The sequence below is a fragment of the Ixodes scapularis genome, unplaced genomic scaffold, assembly GCF_016920785.2.
Source record: "Ixodes scapularis isolate PalLabHiFi unplaced genomic scaffold, ASM1692078v2 PGA_scaffold8__174_contigs__length_109621045, whole genome shotgun sequence".
Classification (NCBI taxonomy): Eukaryota; Metazoa; Arthropoda; class Arachnida; order Ixodida; family Ixodidae; genus Ixodes; species Ixodes scapularis.
In genome coordinates, this window is record NW_024609883.1 from 42,861,513 (window position 1) to 42,881,253 (window position 19,741).

A 19,741-nucleotide genomic window follows, 5' to 3' on the forward strand; every position below is an offset into this window, starting at 1 on the left:
TTTGAAGCGACGTGGGCGTGAGTGTGCTTATTCGCCGCTCTGACAAAAAAGTGTAAAATAAACGCACTCAACTTTTTCTCTTTTCTTTAGTATGTATTTCTTGAACAAATACGTTTTCGCAAGGAGATTTTTTTCGCGTTGAATTTATGTGACGTTTTTCCTTTTCGCAACCCAATTACACGGCAAAGTTGATTGAGCAACGCGTTCTTTGAAGTGGAAACAGGAAACTATTAATGCATTCTTTTTTTGCAGGTTGATTCTTCCCGTTTTAAAAGGAAATAACAACGATATGCCTCGTCTCATTTTCATTTTTTTAACATTCATCTTGGTATATCTATGCGGTAAGTATTTAATGCAGACATCATTAGATTTTCTAGGTATTTATAAAGTCGCACTTGACCTTGCCAGGGTTCTCTTAACGTGTTTGATAGAGTGCATCATCGCGATTTTCAGAATTCCCAAGTAGCACGCTTCATTGAAACTATAAACAAAAAGACTAAATTGCTTTGATGTTTTCAAAAGTAGTGTAGAGACTCCTTACTGCTATCGACGCAAATATTTATTAAGCCGAATGACGAAAATAACTGACTCAGCTAAATTCAGGATCCCGATGCAGTCGCACCACTAGGGGGGTGGGGGGAGGGAGGGCGGATTGCCTCCGGTGCAGTGCTCAGAGGAATGCAGCTGGACAGTGGAAGAGGTTACCGCGGCAGACTACTGGAGCGGAGGGGGGGGGGGGGGGGGGGGGTTCGCGGTGGGCCACCTTCCTGGGTTCCTCTGACCCTAGTCGTGACGCCTTTTGTTCCGGTGGCTTTTATTAAAACTTGTTTTGATCTTCGGCATGTTTATATATACGTTCAAAAGCACGAACAAATTTATATAAAATCGAGATATATAGAAAGGGAGAGATTACAACGAATGTTTGCTATTAGCAGCAGCTAAACTGGTGAAGCCTTGGTACTTAATGCTTATTTCACACCCATGTTTTCAAGCTTCAACAAAAGTCGTGCTTCTTACGTTAACATTAATCTTTTATCTTTCAGTTGATGTGGCAAACGGTGCTGTAGGAGAGAATGACCTACCGTCATTCGTTGGAAACCCTCGGGATAAATGGAACTTGTTGGAACAACTGAAGACTATTTGCAAACAGCATCACAGAACTAGAGTGATTGTGAGTAGCGTAGAATTAAAATTTGATAGTCAGTGAACAATTAGTTTTATATTACGGTTTCTTATCACATGGCGCCAATCTTTGTTTTCAGGCTCAACTTAAGTTAGAGCAATGTGAAATGACCTGCGCCACAGGTGTAGCGGGTTTTTTCGGGGGTCCTTCTACCTTAAGGCTACAAAATGAGGAACCATGCAACAACAGAGGCGGGGTGAGTTCACTAACAATCATCTTTTATTCCCAGTTCTTTCTTAAGACATAGTCTGTTTTATCAGCCCGTTTTCATGGAGCTCTGTAACGCTTGGCTGTAACGGCCGGCTATAACGGCCGACCGTAGCTACCGAGAGCGACAAGCGTTAAGCCCATTGGGAACCATGTAGAAAGACTTCAGTGCCTGGCAGGATTGGAACTCACAACCTGCAGATTGTGACATGAGTACTTTGCCTACTGAGCTATCCCGGATCGATGTCTACTAGCATGAAAAAGCGAACCCACTAGCGCGGCGCGAGAAGGAACGGTCGCGCGCTTCGCGGCCTATCCTGTCACGCTGCCCTATCTTAAAGGGGCCCTGCAAGGACCTTTTAGTGTTTTTTAATTTGCTCCGAACCTGAGCCGACTGAACGTAGTAACTTAGTGAAACTTTTCTTTTCGCGAAATTCGCTTTATTTTAAAAGTTATAGGCAATTTAGAATTACAAAAACAAGCAAAAAATAACCTCCTTCATGACGTCGTAGGTCCTGGCTTGAGTGGCCGTGAACTAGAGGAGGAATAGTGAGCTCATCGAGCGCTCATGGCCGCCGCACTCCGTGTCGACGGCGCCAGAGGGCGCCACTAAAGCATGTTCTGGATAGGCTGTATGCAGCGGGCAGCCAAAGCGGCTTTCATTGCGTTTGCTGCGCGATTAAACACTAATTCGGCATGACACTTCATTGGCCACAAACGGCAGCAAACACGGGGTAAAGATCAGTTCAGAATGGGAGCCACTTCGCGCTGCCATACCGCGAAACGGCCAAACCGCAAGACAAAGCCCCTCGCCGAAGGCCTTCGGAACGCTCGGAACCGGTCGGATCCTCCTGTCCACACGACTGCAGCGCCACCGCGTACATCCGGGATTTTTCCGTTTCGGCGCCTTATCCCACTACTCCTTTCTAGTATGCGCCGCCTTTTCCACCGCTTGGCGGCGAGTATGTTGACGGGTCATTTCTTGTTTCCGTACTTTATAAACTGCATTTCTTCCTTTTTTTCATCTATAATAGTGAACAAAAACTACTTTTATAAATAATTGAAATGGTTCGCGCCACTTATATTTTGTATTTCGACCAAAGAGAAGTTTTTAGTGGCTCTGCCCAGTAGAAAGCCCAGGACCAAAGACGTCAGATTTTGCGCGCTTTCGGTACCGCGGGTCGCCCTCGTCGGTGGAGGAGGTTTCCGTGTCGTCCGGTTAAAATATGGCGCACTGATATTTAGCTACTCTTTCCGTGCCCGCTGGCTTGCCCGAAACCCAAGAGACGTGGAAGCCGTATAAAAGGTAGACGCTTAAATATGATTGCAGGGCCCCTTTAAGGCATGTGTCAGAAATGACACCGGATCTTTGGTAGGCGGTGCCGTTCAGATGGCCTTCTATTCCTTGGAAGGCCATCACACTTTATGGGCTTACGAGCCTTTGTCCGCATGATCAAGCATGTCTATTGTTTTGTTGGTTAATTTTGTTGAGTCGATTTGAGGTTTCAGTTTAGGTTTTCAAGTCTTTCCACTTCCCTAACATAAATATCATTTATTCAATACTACACGACCTTCGTGTTTTAATCTTCACAAAGTGGGCAGTTTCATTGCACGGAGAAAACGTAATTGTGCGATAGGAATGGGAAAACTGATCTGAGGGAGCATGCAAAGCACGTAAATATCTCAGAGGATCCCTTATACAAGACTGCAATTCCTATATCGGAATCTTGAGGGTGTTAAAATATTAACGTGATGTAGTAGTGGGGGCAAGGTTACCGGCCCGCGCTAATATCCGCCAGGCGCCTTCACGAATTCGGAAACTTCGGAACATATTCTTGCCCTTTCCCACCATTAAGAAAAATGTGAATTCAAATGAATCTATATAAAACAAAACTCATTAACGATAATTGCTGCAATAATCTTCCGCTCGTAATATAATAATATCGTAAAAAAACGTATTACCAATTCGTACATCTATAACACTATTAATAAACAAATTTACGCTACTCGAAACTAAGAAGCTTTTACATTAACTCAAATATTTATCTCAGAGTACAAATCACCTCTCATTATCATAATTTTAACAAACATACTAAAGCAGTATAATAACGAAAGTAAAAAAAAAACTGTTTTAAAACAGTCTAAGGAATGAAGCCGTCATTGTTACGTTGCCGTTTTGTAATTAAACCTAAAAAAGTATGGCATGATTTGAATCACTTGAACTCTATGCAGCTTAATAATAGTGTACTAATTGTGATTTGCGTTCTTGTTGTCAGAAATGCTACCCTCCGGGAGCATGTGCCCACGACTCATGAAGTAAAAGGGCAAACATTGAGACTGCAGCCAAGGTATTCAACAGAATAACGATTACTTGATATAGCCATTTAGAAATACGGTATTCTGTTCAATAAATATCTTGTATATTCAACCCGACTCTTTCACTAACATCACTCGGCTAAACACTCACGATACGACATTAGTTACAGAAATCGTGCCTCCTTTTAAAAATGAATCTTTATTGTTTTTGTAACAGAACGCAATACCTACATATACTATGCAGCTCTTCAGTTGTACAAAGCATTTCTCTACAACACGAAGCTCGTGAATCGTTTTTTTTTCATTAAACCCTAACAACAAAGTCAGAATATCTCAATGGATCTTTCTAAAACAAAGGAAGTGCGCACAAGCTACCGATATCCGCATTTTTTGTTTGTTTACTTTTGGCGACCGAAGAGGCAGAAAGGGGGAGACTAAGCGATTTTGTACCTCTCTCGAGGAAGTAAGTGCGCAGGCAAGAATGTACAATGTCCCTCTCGGTCATTTTTGTAATTTTATAATAGGAGGAGAGGCTCCGTCTACCATAAAATGCACTAAAAGCGAGGTGATAATAAGTTCAGATGCTATAGCCACAAGTATCCTCGTTCGTTGCTGCACAAAATGTGTTAGAACACTTCTCACCTCTTCGTGAATGCGATACAGTCTTTTACTTGATTTCACTTATTTGACCACGTTATAAAACTTACTTATTTTTTCACACTCTGACCTTTAGGGCTGGCTCACTTTATTTGCTAAATTTAGCCAGGTTGTCTGCATCTCGGTCACACCTCTTGTGTGTCAACTTTTTGCGAGCGCTTGGGACACGCTATAACTTGGGAGCTTGGGGCTAGTTACGCTGTTTTAACAGCTCACATTCCAATGTTCCTGCCATCATTGTATTTTGTTGGAAAATAGCGGATAATATATTATTATCAAACACGCCTGAGGCAAACATAGGAATTCACAACTATAGCCTTTGCTCCCTAGACAACAATGAGGCTTTTCGCGAGGTTGGGCTTACGAATACGACGAACAAGGTTGGCATTATATCAAGTGAACAGAATATACACTGTAAAAATATTTGCCCTCTTTTACGGAGACATTTTCTGGCACCTATGCTGCCGGAAATGTCATTCGTAATCATAATAACGGAATGTTCCTTTTAAGCACGTATACAGTCCGCAAATACAAGGACGCTCCGCATAACAGATTACGGAAAGTGCCTTTCTATCCGTAAGCGTATTCAAGAGATGTCCGTAAAACAACGGACTGGAATATGCATTCCGTAAAACCTATTACGGAAATCGCTCTAGTATCCGTAAGGGTGTTTAAAAGTTTTCCGTCAAAGGGCAAAGGAGTATGCTTTCCGTAAATGATATTAGGGAAATCACTCTTAAGTTTCCATAATCCTATGCAGGCTACAACTTCGTCTGCTTCTTCCACTGGGATTGAGGTGATGTCAGACTGATTGAACAAAAACAAATACTAGGTAGACCTCATGGTGTCTAGCATTGTGGCCTACCCACTATATCCTTCCAATCAAAGCCAATGAGAGTTCGGCGTCGTCCTGACGTCACCGCAATGCCTGCGCGAAAAGCAGACGACCTACTCTCTCCATAGGGCGGCGTCAAAAGAAAGGGGGTTTGTGAAATAAGCTAGAGGAATCAATGCATTCATTTAGCAAGATTAACTTATTATCAAAGGGTTTCTTTTTGTGACACAGATTTTTGTGAAAAATGTTAAGGTGCAACTCCATTCTGGAAAACATATGAACTACATTACTTAAATTTTTGACAATGGGCACCGATGTATACAACTGAGTCGTGTTGAGAGCTCCTGTCAAGAAGTGCCGCAACCTGCTGTGGGATGCAGGTAATACAGCTGAGCAATGCATCTGCAGCAAGTTTCTTCAGTGTCAGTTGCTTTTTCTTCTGTCAGTTCTGGCATTGAGATTAACGTGCAGAATTATAGAAGGTAGTGAGATTACAAAACATTCTCTGCAGTCTGATGGACCACTGCAGTCATTGCATTTTTAAATGGCGATATGAAGCACCTTCCTTACAGCACCAAACGCTACTCTGTCATTTGCGTCGGTACTCTTTCCTGAAAATATAGAGAATGCTGTTTTCACATTCCACAGAGACGAAGCTATGCCTTGACCTGTCACAATAGTGTTCACTGCTAAAATAGACCTTTGGTAAGAATATGTACCAAATGCTCGTTGGAGCACATTTCTCCAGTTCATTTTACAGCCAGTCCCTTAGTGATGCTGCCCTATACATGTAATATTTATTTTGAAGCTGATACAACCAGGCACGCGCTTTTGAGTTCAGAGAGTGGTAAAAATTTGCAGCGTATTTTTATGTGGCATGCAAGTTTGCTTGATAGCTGTACACTTTGTGCACCTGATTACCCCCAAGATGAAATCAAGCTATTTTATTTTCCCCAAGTGCCTACCACTCAAGGAGTTTACTTGGCTACCTTGTCAGCGCATCCTGACTGCGCGTTTTTGTTGCCCGTTGAAGGGCGGCCCATTTAGAATTTTTTCAAAGAGCTCGTTCTGATGTGTGCAAATGACGTATTTTGGTGTGCCTGAATGCCATATACTCCGCTTCACGAGTTTACTTTGGTGCTGATAATCGTATAGGGTCAGACGCATGATTTAAAAAAAAGCATTCTCTGTGCGTGAGTGCTTATGCAAGCCAAGCTGTCCTCATGTGCCTGTGCCGTTGCCTGTGCTAGTGACGAATCCGTCATACAGACTATCCAACAGAACAACCGACCGGCAAAAACTCTGTGAAAAAATGTTTTCTTGTTTAGATGTGATCGCCTGGAAATGGTGTCCTGTAACGGGCGCTTCAAATTAAAGCAATATGCAACGCGAGAACGCGAGGAACAAGGGAACCAAAATACCATGGGGGCCGCCATCTTCGAAAGCAAAACAACAAAACCAAAATATAAAAAGTGGTTTAGTTCAGGATATGTGGTGAGGGGCGCTGCATGCAAAAACACTCTTAACACCATGTCTTCCGATTACCACAGGCTTATTTTACAGTGGGTAAACTGTATATTAGTGATGGGACGAATCACCGGAGATTCGGATTCGGACAGATTCGGAAATTTCCGAGCTTCCCGCGATGAATATTCGTCAGAACCAGAGATTCGTCAGATTTGTCGCTGGTTGCAGATGGCTGCGGGACCCTTGTCGAAAACCTCGCAAATGCGGTCAATTTTTTTTTTCTAGGTACTGTTACTACATATAACCAGATTTCGAGTTGTTCTTATCAACGTATGGTATGTACTGTACTCTCATTCTAAACCCAGGCACGCGCCCAGGCCCAGCTGAGCTGATCAGTGTGGTTGACGTAGGATTAACCAATGCACGGTCTCGGTTTCCCGGTGACCGGTAAAATGCAGCGAAATGCTTTGTATTATACATATTGTGGCACAACGCACAATAAATATATTAAGGCAAGGAAATGATTCGTCTCTTTCTCTAGAGCTGCGTATGTCTGTACCTGTAAGGCGCGAACAAGAAGAATGTTGCTCGTCACAACTCCGACCGCGTACCAGCACCGGTGGCGAAGAAAAACGTCGCACTGTAGCTTCTCCGTTCTCGGCGGTTCTCGGCAGCAAGTTTTGTGTACGTGAACTTTATTTGATCAAAAAGAAACCCAACATAGGGGTGTCCAACGCAACTTTCTTGTTCGGAAACAAACACTAACTGGATATAATTAACCAGTAAGGAACAAAGTCAGTACAGGAGACTGTGTAATAGTACGGCGCAAGGAGTTTCAGATTGTTTAACGTGTTTCGATAGGAATACCTCAGCGGACACGGGTAGAAGATAATCGAATCGAACGTACTCACTTGTGTGGTGTGTGCCACTATGACCGTAATTATCAGTACGAAATGTGTCTGTGCCAAACAGCACGTACGGCATCGATCTTTTGCGGCGATGAAAACATGCACTTGTAATTCTACGTGCACCAAGCATGCCTATTTTTGTCGTAATCCGGAACCGAAACCAATTTTCCCGCGATGTCTGGCTACAATTCTGCACAAACATCCAAAATAATATAAACAAAGCGGAACGTTTTATTTATTACTATGATATTATATTACCATGTTATTTTGTGCAGTTTGTAGAATTGAGTGAACTTAATATTACAAAAAGTTGAAACACTCATCAACATCATCTGGCAACCATGGCAACGCTCCGAATCTTTCCGAACTTTTCCGAATTGCGTGAGATTCGGCTACTCTTTCGAATCTTTCTGAATCTGTCGATTCGGCTCCAAATCCCGATTTCGATAAAGATTCGTCCCATCACTGATAAACTGCATATGATAAACTGTGCGCTAACCAGTCAACGTGCATCATGCAGTGGTGATACACCGGTGGCAATCAGTTCATAAAATGACATGTCATCGACAGCTCAGATTAGCTTTTTTTTTGGGTAATAAGCTGCATGAGACTGTCGCCGCGAAGCGGCGTGTACGCGTCGGTCAAGTGGGTAAAATTTTTGTAATGAGCAGCCGCAGACTGTCACCGCGAAGCGGCGTGAATGCAAGCCGGAAAGGGGGGGGGGGGGGGGGAGAGGGGGGGAGGTTGGATGCAACTTCCCTGCAGCGTGCAATTCGAGTAACAAGTGTCGATGAAACGTTCTTTTCGACAAAATGTGTGTCCATGAAAAGTTGTTCATGAAACGTAATTCCTCGAAACGAATTTCGACGACACAATAGAGATTCGTGATACACGACCGCACACCTGTGCGATAGTCATCGAGATCGAAACGCGAAGAGACGAACACACAATTCCATCACGGCTCGGCGAAATTAGAAGGCTGCAGATCGCGCGAGCAACGATGCGGAACTTGTAAAGGGGTGTCCAAACAGGATACTACAAAACGCATGACTCCGACAAATCGTGCGGCGCTCCGCTTCCGGTCGTCGGAGGAAAATTTCCCCCTGTCAAATCTGCCGGGGGGAAACTCCCCCCCCCCCCCCTTCCCCGTCAACTCTCCCTCTCGCTACCTCCACGGCGGCCTTGCTCTGCTCATCACGTGAGTCCGGAGAGCCACTCACACGCTCTGTTAGCTGTCGGTCAATCGCTCTCCGCCACTTTTGAAGTCCCGAAAACGGGAAAAGGAAGACTCGGGTGTGAAGGGGCAAGCCAGGCGAGCGCGCGTCGTGTCCAAGGTCGTGTCATCTTCCAGCAGTTCTGTGGATTGGATCGGATTCCCGCGGCTCTAATTCCAAACGTATTTCGTGTAGACAAACAAACCTGCTTGGTTTCAGGTTTAATAAAATAAATGATATATTTTTAAAGGGATTGTCCGGTCAAATTTTGTATTCGAGAAAACAATTGAATCGTACGTGTAATATTACACGCATCGTACGTGTAATATCTGAATTGTATATGCCCCTCTGCATGAGTAATTGAATTCATACTGCTCCACTCGCACTCTAGCGTAAACGCTTATTTCGGTGGCAACATGGGAGCTCTGACGTCACACAACACAAAGCAAGCATCTCTGTCTCGTCGTTTACCAAGTTTACCTGCGAGTGAACGCCTCAGCCTGCTTCGTTTTTGTCGTTGTGTTCGACTTGTTTCGTGGTTGGGTGAGATTTTTATTGCGAGGTTGGGTGCCACAGCCACCGGGCAGCACATGCGAGCCAAGACATGACGTTCCGCACTTGTCCGCGAGACGTGCAGTGACGAGCAAAATGGATCGTCGCCGTGCGTAGCGACTGGGTTTCCGTCACGATCTAGATCCCGCTTCTGCAGCAATCATCTCACAGAAGAGAGCTACGAGCTGAGCTCTAAGCGGACAGAAGGTCCCTAAGCTCATGTGTGATGCTGTGCCAACGATATTAAACTACATCCATCCACTTTTCGCCCAAATCGGATCAATCGATTTGTTTATGCAGCAAAACCGAAACCAATAGCTAGACCACCTGGAAACGATACCAGAACTTGTATTTAGCACGCGTGCAGCCAAATTTTGTTTGTCCCGCATGTGCAAATAGAGCGTGCAATGTAAAAAAAAATCCCGTCAAATTACTGAAATTGCCAGTTAATTTTATTTATTTATTTATTTGACAATACTATTAGTCCTTACAATGGGGACAGTAATAGGGGTGAGCAACAAAAGTGAACATAAAATAGTTACGCGGAACATGGTGTACAACATAACATTACCAGCGTACTTTATGGTTATATTATCAGACACAACGGAAACACACTCAAAAAAGAAATACGCAAAGCACTGTGAGGCACAGATTTAGATTCATAATTTTTTTACAATAACTTCTGCAGACCTCTCATAAATTCAGAAACGGTGTTGGCTGCAACAATGCTTTCTGGTAGCGCATTCCACTCCTTTATCGCTCGAGGGAAATATGAATTTTTAAAGCAGTTTTTGGCGTAACGATATTCTTCAAGTGTTCTAGTATGTTTGTTTCGAGTAATTCTAGAGGTATGGTGTCTTATCAATCTATCTTTGTCTGGCAGAAGTGTCCCGTTTAAAATGATGCCGGTACAATTTCCCTTGTCTTGCATAACGGTCACAGCATTAACTGGGCATTACGTGCATGACAGTAATGAGGCCCTACGGTTTTTGCCCGTAACTTGACCCGTAGAAGCAAGGCAGAAACCCGTAACTCTCATGCACGTGATCCACAGATACGGGAATTGTTCCGGCATCGAAAATTAGCTGGCGTGTTGTCCGTAACTTGCAACGGCAAAAAACCGTAAATCTCAATCACTGAGCTGTACGTGATGCGCGAAGACAGGAATCGTTCCCGCAAACAAAATTAGCAGGTGCGTTGTCCACACCTTGCAGTGACGGCCACAGCCTGTTAAACTGCTAGCTGCAGTGACTTAACAAAACGGATGTCTAAGTGAGCAATAAACACTGCATTTTACCGCTTATTTATCGCTCACTGAGATATCAGTGTTGTTAAATCACTGCAGCTAACATTTTAACCGGCTCTGGCCATTGTTGCAATGTGCGGACAACACGCCAGCTAATTTTTAATGTCGGAACGATTCTCGTCGTCACTCAAAACGTGCAGCTCAGTGATTGAGAGTTACAGCTTTCTACCGCTGCAAGTTACAGACAACACGTAAACTAATTTTCGACGCGGGAACAATTTAAATTAAATACCTAGTGCCCAGGAAATGTGACTAGGCTGCTGGTCCAAGTTACTTTCAGGAGTTAATGCCAGCTGCGCATCCCAGAGATTAACAGCTGCTTAAACACTGTGTTAGAAATTTCGAGGTAGTGCACACAAGATACAGTACTACGTAAAACATGTTGATACCTTTAATCTTAAGAAATAATTAGTGGGCCATGCTCAACTTTAGTGGGCCATGCCCAGCTTTCATGTGGAAGGCAATCCCTAATTTCATGAGCAATGAAGTCCATATGGTTCGGTTCCGAACCATATGGATTTGAATGCATAAAACCGAAATTTAGATGTCGATCCCATGCATTCCGCCGGGCGAATGAATGAAAAGGGTCTACGCTGCAGCAGCCGCAGGTGTAGGAGCTGGTGACCCTGCAGCACATGTCTGGCTACTCAGGCAAGCTGCTGAAGCTGCTGCAGGTCTATCAGCGGTGCTCGCAGCAGCTGGTGACGGTGGTGCACCGACGTCTGAGGCAGGCCCAGCTGGTGAACCAGGCGCCTCTGCAATGGCAAGGACATGTAGAAGTTATGAAGTCAACAATAGGACGTTTATACAGAGTCGAAAAGGTTTCAAACGTTCCAAACTTCGCTGAGGTTTTATTTTGCAAAGTAAAAAGCTTTCGAGGTTTTTAAAAGTTTGAGATTGTTTTTTCTTTTTTCTTGCAGTTGCAATTTGAAATATTTTATGCTTTTTTTATTGCTGATCTATAGTGCAACAATGTTTTCATCTATTTAGAACCTGTGGTATAAACTATGCCAGTAGATCACTTAGCAGTTTCTACCTTTTGGAGTGATTGGTATAGATATTTCTTGACAGAAATCATGCTATGATTATTTTAATACCCTGCGCTGTTTGTTTCTTTGTTAGGGGAGTATGGTCATTGCTAGTCTGCAGCAGTTGCCATGTACTCTTTTGAAGCTGTATGGAACACACCCCTGCAATGACGCATGTTACCTTGTAAATAAATAATGTATATACTGTTCGCACCATTTGTTAATCTTCACTAAATTATGTTGAAGTTGAATGCTGTCCTGTACCAGGCACGTAGCCAGGATTTTGTTTCGGGGTGGGCGTTTATGACAAAATTCTGTCTGAGGGGAGGGGAGAGAGGAGGTCCCAGCACAATGGAAAATAATGGAGGGGGGCCGGACCCCATGCCCCCCCCCCCCTGGCTACGTGATTATCCTGCACACTTGTTACTTTGTTATAAATGACACAGTCATCTGCAAACAGATTAATATTAAATGAGAAGGTGGCTAAAAGGTCATTTATGAATATTAAAAAACGCAGGGGTCCCAGTACGGACTACCGAGGAACACCAGATGAGACCTTTGTTAAGGCAGAGTCATGATAATGTATAACCGTATCCATGCATATCAATCAGAAGATCAGTGGGTAAGGACGAAGGGGTACCAGTTTAGAAAGTACAGGCCAAGACATGGAAACGGTTCAAGCACTCTATCCAAGTCAATCAAGAGGCTCTTCCTCGCCGTCCAGCATCGGCTGCAGTAGTCGGAGAACTGGGAGGCTGCAGACGGGGGGCAGATAAGGTGCCCCATCGCCGTCCAGCATCGGCTGCAATAGTCGGAGAACTGGGAGGCTGCAGACGGGGGCAGATAAGGTGCCCGTCGTAGTCCAGCATCGGTTGCAGTAGTTGGAGAACTGGGAGGCTGCAGAAGGGGGCAGATAAGGTGCTCCATTGCCGTCCAGCATCGGCTGCAGTAGTCGGAGAACTGGGAGGCTGCAGACGGTTGCAGATAAGACGCCCCATCGCCGTCCAGCATCGGCTGCAGTAGTCGGAGAACTGGGAGGCTGCAGACGAGGGCAGATAAGGTGCGCCATCGCCGTCCAGCATCGGCTGCAGTAGTCGGAGAACTGGGAGGCTGCAGACGGGGGCAGATAAGGCGCCCCATCGCCGTCCAGCATCGGCTGCAGTAGCCGGAGAACTGGGAGGCTGCAGACGGGGGCAGATAAGGTGACCCATCGCCGTCCAGCATCGGCTGCAGTAACCGGAGAACTGGGAGGCTGCAGACGGGGGCAGATAATGTGCCCCATCGCCGTCCAGCATCGGCTGCAGTAGCCGGAGAACTGGGAGGCTGCAGAAGGGGGCAGATAAGGTGCTCCATCGCCGTCCAGCATCGGCTGCAGTAGTCGGAGAACTGGGAGGCTGCAGAAGGGGGCAGATAAGGTGCTCCATCGCCGTCCAGCATCGGCTGCAGTAGTCGGAGAACTGGGAGGCTGCAGACGGGGGCAGATAAGGCGCCCCATCGCCGTCCAGCATCGGCTGCAGTAGTCGGAGAACTGGGAGGCTGCAGAAGGGGGCAGATAAGGTGCTCCATCGCCGTCCAGCATCGGCTGCAGTAGTCGGAGAACTGGGAGGCTGCAGACGGGGGCAGATAAGGCGCCCCATCGCCGTCCAGCATCGGCTGCAGTAGCCGGAGAACTGGGAGGCTGCAGACGGGGGCAGATAATGTGCCCCATCGCCGTCCAGCATCGGCTGCAGTAGCCGGAGAACTGGGAGGCTGCAGAAGGGGGCAGATAAGGTGCTCCATCGCCGTCCAGCATCGGCTGCAGTAGTCGGAGAACTGGGAGGCTGCAGACGGGGGCAGATAATGTGCCCCATCGCCGTCCAGCATCGTCTGCAGTAGTCGGAGAACTGGGAGGCTGCAGACGGGGGCAGATAAGGTGCCCCATCGCCGTCCAGCATCGGCTGCAGTAGTCGGAGAACTGGGAGGCTGCAGAAGGGGGCAGATAAGGTGCTCCATCGCCGTCCAGCATCGGCTGCAGTAGTCGGAGAACTGGGAGGCTGCAGAAGGGGGCAGATAAGGTGCTCCATCGCCGTCCAGCATCGGCTGCAGTAGTCGGAGAACTGGGAGGCTGCAGACGGGGGCAGATAAGGCGCCCCATCGCCGTCCAGCATCGGCTGCAGTAGTCGGAGAACTGGGAGGCTGCAGAAGGGGGCAGATAAGGTGCTCCATCGCCGTCCAGCATCGGCTGCAGTAGTCGGAGAACTGGGAGGCTGCAGACGGGGGCAGATAAGGTGCCCCATCGCCGTCCAGCATCGGCTGCAGTAGTCGGAGAACTGGGAGGCTGCAGACGAGGGCAGATAAGGTGCGCCATCGCCGTCCAGCATCGGCTGCAGTAGTCGGAAAACTGGGAGGCTGCAGACGGGGGCAGATAAGGCGCCCCATCGCCGTCCAGCATCGGCTGGAGTAGTCGGAGAACAGGGAGGCTGCAGAAGGGGGCAGATAAGGTGCTCCATTGCCGTCCAGCATCGGCTGCAGTAGCCGGAGAACTGGGAGGCTGCAGATGGGGGCAGATAAGGTGACCCATCGCCGTCCAGCAACGGCTGCAGTAACCGGAGAACTGGGAGGCTGCAGACGGGGGCAGATAATGTGCCCCATCGCCGTCCAGCATCGGCTGCAGTAGCCGGAGAACTGGGAGGCTGCAGACGGGGGAAGATAAGGTGCCCCATCGCCGTCCAGCATCGGCTGCAGTAGCCGGAGAACTGGGAAGCTGCAGACGGGGGCAGATAAGGCGCCCCGTCGCCGTCCAGCATCGGCTGCAGTAGTTGGAGAACTAGGAGGCTGCAGACGGGGGCAGATAATGTGCCCCATCGCCGTCCAGCATCGGCTGCAGTAGCCGGAGAACTGGGAGGCTGCAGACGGGGGCAGATAAGGCGCCCCATCGCCGTCCAGCATCGGCTGCAGTAGCCGGAGAACTGGGAAGCTGCAGACGGGGGCAGATAAGGCGCCCCATCGCCGTCCAGCATCGGCTGCAGTAGCCGGAGAACTGGGAGGCTGCAGAAGGGGGCAGATAAGGTGCTCCATCGCCGTCCAGCATCGGCTGCAGTAGTTGGAGAACTAGGAGGCTGCAGACGGGGACAGATAATGTGCCCCATCGCCGTCCAGCATCGGCTGCAGTAGCCGGAGAACTGGGAGGCTGCAGACGGGACAGATAAGGCGCCCCATCGCCGTCCAGCATCGGCTGCAGTAGTTGGAGAACTAGGAGGCTGCAGACGGGGGCAGATAATGTGCCCCATTGCCGTCCAGCATCGGCTGCAGTAGCCGGAGAACTGGGAGGCTGCAGACGGGGGCAGATAAGGTGACCCATCGCCGTCCAGCATCGGCTGCAGTAACCGGAGAACTGGGAGGCTGCAGACGGGGGCAGATATGGCGCCCCATCGCCGTCCAGCATCGGCTGCAGTAGTTGGAGAACTAGGAGGCTGCAGACGGGGGCAGATAATGTGCCCCATCGCCGTCCAGCATCGGCTGCAGTAGCCGGAGAACTGGGAGGCTGCAGACGGGGGCAGATAAGGTGACCCATCGCCGTCCAGCATCGGCTGCAGTAACCGGAGAACTGGGAGGCTGCAGACGGGGGCAGATAAGGTACCCCATCGCCGTCCAGCATCGGCTGCAGTAGCCGGAGAACTGGGAAGCTGCAGACGGGAGCAGATAAGGCGCCCCATCGCCGTCCAGCATCGGCTGCAGTAACCGGAGAGCTGGGAGGCTGCAGACGGGGGCAGATAAGGCGCCCCATCGCCGTCCAGCATCGGCTGCAGTAGCCGGAGAACTGGGAGGCTGCAGACGGGGGCAGATAAGGTGACCCATCGCCGTCCAGCATCGGCTGCAGTAACCGGAGAACTGGGAGGCTGCAGACGGGGGCAGATAATGTGCCCCATCGCCGTCCAGCATCGGCTGCAGTAGCCGGAGAACTGGGAGGCTGCAGACGGGGGCAGATAATGTGCCCCATCGCCGTCCAGCATCGGCTGCAGTAGTCGGAGAACTGGGAGGCTGCAGACGGGGGCAGATAAGGTGCCCCATCGCCGTCCAGCATCGGCTGCAGTAGTCGGAGAACTGGGAGGCTGCAGAAGGGGGCAGATAAGGTGCTCCATCGCCGTCCAGCATCGGCTGCAGTAGTCGGAGAACTGGGAGGCTGCAGAAGGGGGCAGATAAGGTGCTCCATCGCCGTCCAGCATCGGCTGCAGTAGTCGGAGAACTGGGAGGCTGCAGACGGGGGCAGATAAGGCGCCCCATCGCCGTCCAGCATCGGCTGCAGTAGTCGGAGAACTGGGAGGCTGCAGAAGGGGGCAGATAAGGTGCTCCATCGCCGTCCAGCATCGGCTGCAGTAGTCGGAGAACTGGGAGGCTGCAGACGGGGGCAGATAAGGCGCCCCATCGCCGTCCAGCATCGGCTGCAGTAGCCGGAGAACTGGGAGGCTGCAGACGGGGGCAGATAAGGTGACCCATCGCCGTCCAGCATCGGCTGCAGTAACCGGAGAACTGGGAGGCTGCAGACGGGGGCAGATAATGTGCCCCATCGCCGTCCAGCATCGGCTGCAGTAGCCGGAGAACTGGGAGGCTGCAGAAGGGGGCAGATAAGGTGCTCCATCGCCGTCCAGCATCGGCTGCAGTAGTCGGAGAACTGGGAGGCTGCAGACGGGGGAAGATAATGTGCCCCATCGCCGTCCAGCATCGTCTGCAGTAGTCGGAGAACTGGGAGGCTGCAGACGGGGGCAGATAAGGTGCCCCATCGCCGTCCAGCATCGGCTGCAGTAGTCGGAGAACTGGGAGGCTGCAGAAGGGGGCAGATAAGGTGCTCCATCGCCGTCCAGCATCGGCTGCAGTAGTCGGAGAACTGGGAGGCTGCAGAAGGGGGCAGATAAGGTGCTCCATCGCCGTCCAGCATCGGCTGCAGTAGTCGGAGAACTGGGAGGCTGCAGACGGGGGCAGATAAGGCGCCCCATCGCCGTCCAGCATCGGCTGCAGTAGTCGAAGAACTGGGAGGCTGCAGAAGGGGGCAGATAAGGTGCTCCATCGCCGTCCAGCATCGGCTGCAGTAGTCGGAGAACTGGGAGGCTGCAGACGGGGGCAGATAAGGTGCCCCATCGCCGTCCAGCATCGGCTGCAGTAGTCGGAGAACTGGGAGGCTGCAGACGAGGGCAGATAAGGTGCGCCATCGCCGTCCAGCATCGGCTGCAGTAGTCGGAAAACTGGGAGGCTGCAGACGGGGGCAGATAAGGTGCTCCATCGCCGTCCAGCATCGGCTGCAGTAGTTGGAGAACTAGGAGGCTGCAGACGGGGGCAGATAATGTGCCCCATTGCCGTCCAGCATCGGCTGCAGTAGCCGGAGAACTGGGAGGCTGCAGACGGGGGCAGATAAGGTGACCCATCGCCGTCCAGCATCGGCTGCAGTAACCGGAGAACTGGGAGGCTGCAGACGGGGGCAGATATGGCGCCCCATCGCCGTCCAGCATCGGCTGCAGTAGTTGGAGAACTAGGAGGCTGCAGACGGGGGCAGATAATGTGCCCCATCGCCGTCCAGCATCGGCTGCAGTAGCCGGAGAACTGGGAGGCTGCAGACGGGGGCAGATAAGGTGACCCATCGCCGTCCAGCATCGGCTGCAGTAACCGGAGAACTGGGAGGCTGCAGACGGTGGCAGATAAGGTACCCCATCGCCGTCCAGCATCGGCTGCAGTAGCCGGAGAACTGGGAAGCTGCAGACGGGAGCAGATAAGGCGCCCCATCGCCGTCCAGCATCGGCTGCAGTAACCGGAGAGCTGGGAGGCTGCAGACGGGGGCAGATAATGTGCCCCATCGCCGTCCAGCATCGGCTGCAGTAGCCGGAGAACTGGGAGGCTGCAGACGGGGGCAGATAAGGTGCCCCATCGCCGTCCAGCATCGGCTGCAGTAGCCGGAGAACTGGGAAGCTGCAGACGGGGGCAGATAAGGCGCCCCATCGCCGTCCAGCATCGGCTGCAGTAGCCGGAGAACTGGGAGGCTGCAGAAGGGGGCAGATAAGGTGCTCCATCGCCATCCAGCATCGGCTGCAGTAGTTGGAGAACTGGGAAGCTGCAGACGGGGGCAGATAAGGCGCCCCATCGCCGTCCAACATCGGCTGCAGTAACCGGAGAACTGAGAAGCTGCAGACGGGGGCAGATAAGGGGACCCATCGCCGTCCGGCATCGGCTGCAGTAACCGGAGAACTGGGAAGCTGCAGAAGGGGGCAGATAAGGCGCTCCATCGCCGTCCAGCATCGGCTGCTGTAGTTGGAGAAGTAGGAGGCTGCAGACGGGGGCAGATAATGTGCCCAATCGCCGTCCAGCATCGGCTGCAGTAGCCGGAGAACTGGGAAGCTGCAGACGGGGGCAGATAAGGCGCCCCATCGCCGTCCAGCATCGGCTGCAGTAACCGGAGAACTGGGAAGCTGCAGAAGGGGGCAGATGAGGTGCTCCATCGCCGTCCAGCATCGGCTGCAGTAGTTGGAGAAATAGGAGGCTGCAGACGGGGGCAGATAATGTGCCCCATCGCCGTCCATCATCGGCTGCAGTAGCCGGAGAACTGGGAAGCTGCAGACGGGGGCAGATAAGGCGCCCATCGCCGTCCAGCATCGGCTGCAGTAACCGGAGAACTGGGAAGCTGCAGAAGGGGGCAGATAAGGTGCTCCATCGCCGTCCAGCATCGGCTGCAGTAGTTGGAGAACTAGGAGGCTGCAGACGGGGACAGATAATGTGCCCCATTGCCGTCCAGCATCGGCTGCAGTAGCCGGAGAAATGGGAAGCTGCAGACGGGGGCAGATAAGGCGCCCCATCGCCGTCCAGCATCGGCAGCAGTAACCGGAGAACTGAGAAGCTGCAGACGGGGGCAGATAAGGGGACCCATCGCCGTCCGGCATCGGCTGCAGTAACCGGAGAACTAGGAAGCTGCAGAAGGGGGCAGATAAGGCGCTCCATCGCCGTCCAGCATCGGCTGCTGTAGTTGGAGAACTAGGAGGCTGCAGACGGGGGCAGATAATGTGCCCCATCGCCGTCCAGCATCGGCTGCAGTAGCCGGAGAACTGGGAAGCTGCAGACGGGGGCAGATAAGGCGCCCCATCGCCGTCCAGCATCGGCTGCAGTAACCGGAGAACTGGGAGGCTGCAGAAGGGGGCAGATAAGGTGCTCCATCGCCGTCCAGCATCGGCTGCAGTAGTCAGAGAACTGGGAGGCTGCAGACGGGGGCAGATAAGGTGCCCCATCGCCGTCCAGCATCGGCTGCAGTAGTCGGAGAACTGGGAGGCTGCAGAAGGGGGCAGATAAGGTGCGCCATCGCCGTCCAGCATCGGCTGCAGTAGTCGGAGAACTGGGAGGCTGCAGACGGGGGCAGATAAGGCGCCCCATCGCCGTCCAGCATCGGCTGCAGTAGCCGGAGAACTGGGAGGCTGCAGACGGGGGCAGATAAGGTGACCCATCGCCGTCCAGCATCGGCTGCAGTAACCGGAGAACTGGGAGGCTGCAGACGGGGGCAGATAATGTGCCCCATCGCCGTCCAGCATCGGCTGCAGTAGCCGGAGAACTGGGAGGCTGCAGAAGGGGGCAGATAAGGTGCTCCATCGCCGTCCAGCATCGGCTGCAGTAGTCGGAGAACTGGGAGGCTGCAGACGGGGGCAGATAATGTGCCCCATCGCCGTCCAGCATCGGCTGCAGTAGTCGGAGAACTGGGAGGCTGCAGACGGGGGCAGATAAGGTGCCCCATCGCCGTCCAGCATCGGCTGCAGTAGTCGGAGAACTGGGAGGCTGCAGAAGGGGGCAGATAAGGTGCTCCATCGCCGTCCAGCATCGGCTGCAGTAGTCGGAGAACTGGGAGGCTGCAGAAGGGGGCAGATAAGGTGCTCCATCGCCGTCCAGCATCGGCTGCAGTAGTCGGAGAACTGGGAGGCTGCAGACGGGGGCAGATAAGGCGCCCCATCGCCGTCCAGCATCGGCTGCAGTAGTCGGAGAACTGGGAGGCTGCAGAAGGGGGCAGATAAGGTGCTCCATCGCCGTCCAGCATCGGCTGCAGTAGTCGGAGAACTGGGAGGCT

The 19,741-nt window shown here is 51.0% G+C and overlaps 1 protein-coding gene across 1 annotated transcript; it reads left to right on the forward strand.

Moving 5' to 3' along the window:
• Positions 1–289: 289 nt before the first annotated feature.
• LOC120837898 lies at positions 290–3,705 on the forward strand. The gene is made up of 4 exons (XM_040207536.1): positions 290–341; positions 1,044–1,171; positions 1,263–1,379; positions 3,667–3,705. The coding sequence occupies exons 1-4, from the start codon at positions 290–292 to the stop codon at positions 3,703–3,705; spliced, it is 336 nt and encodes a 111-aa protein (XP_040063470.1).
• The last annotated feature ends 16,036 nt before the right edge of the window (positions 3,706–19,741 follow it).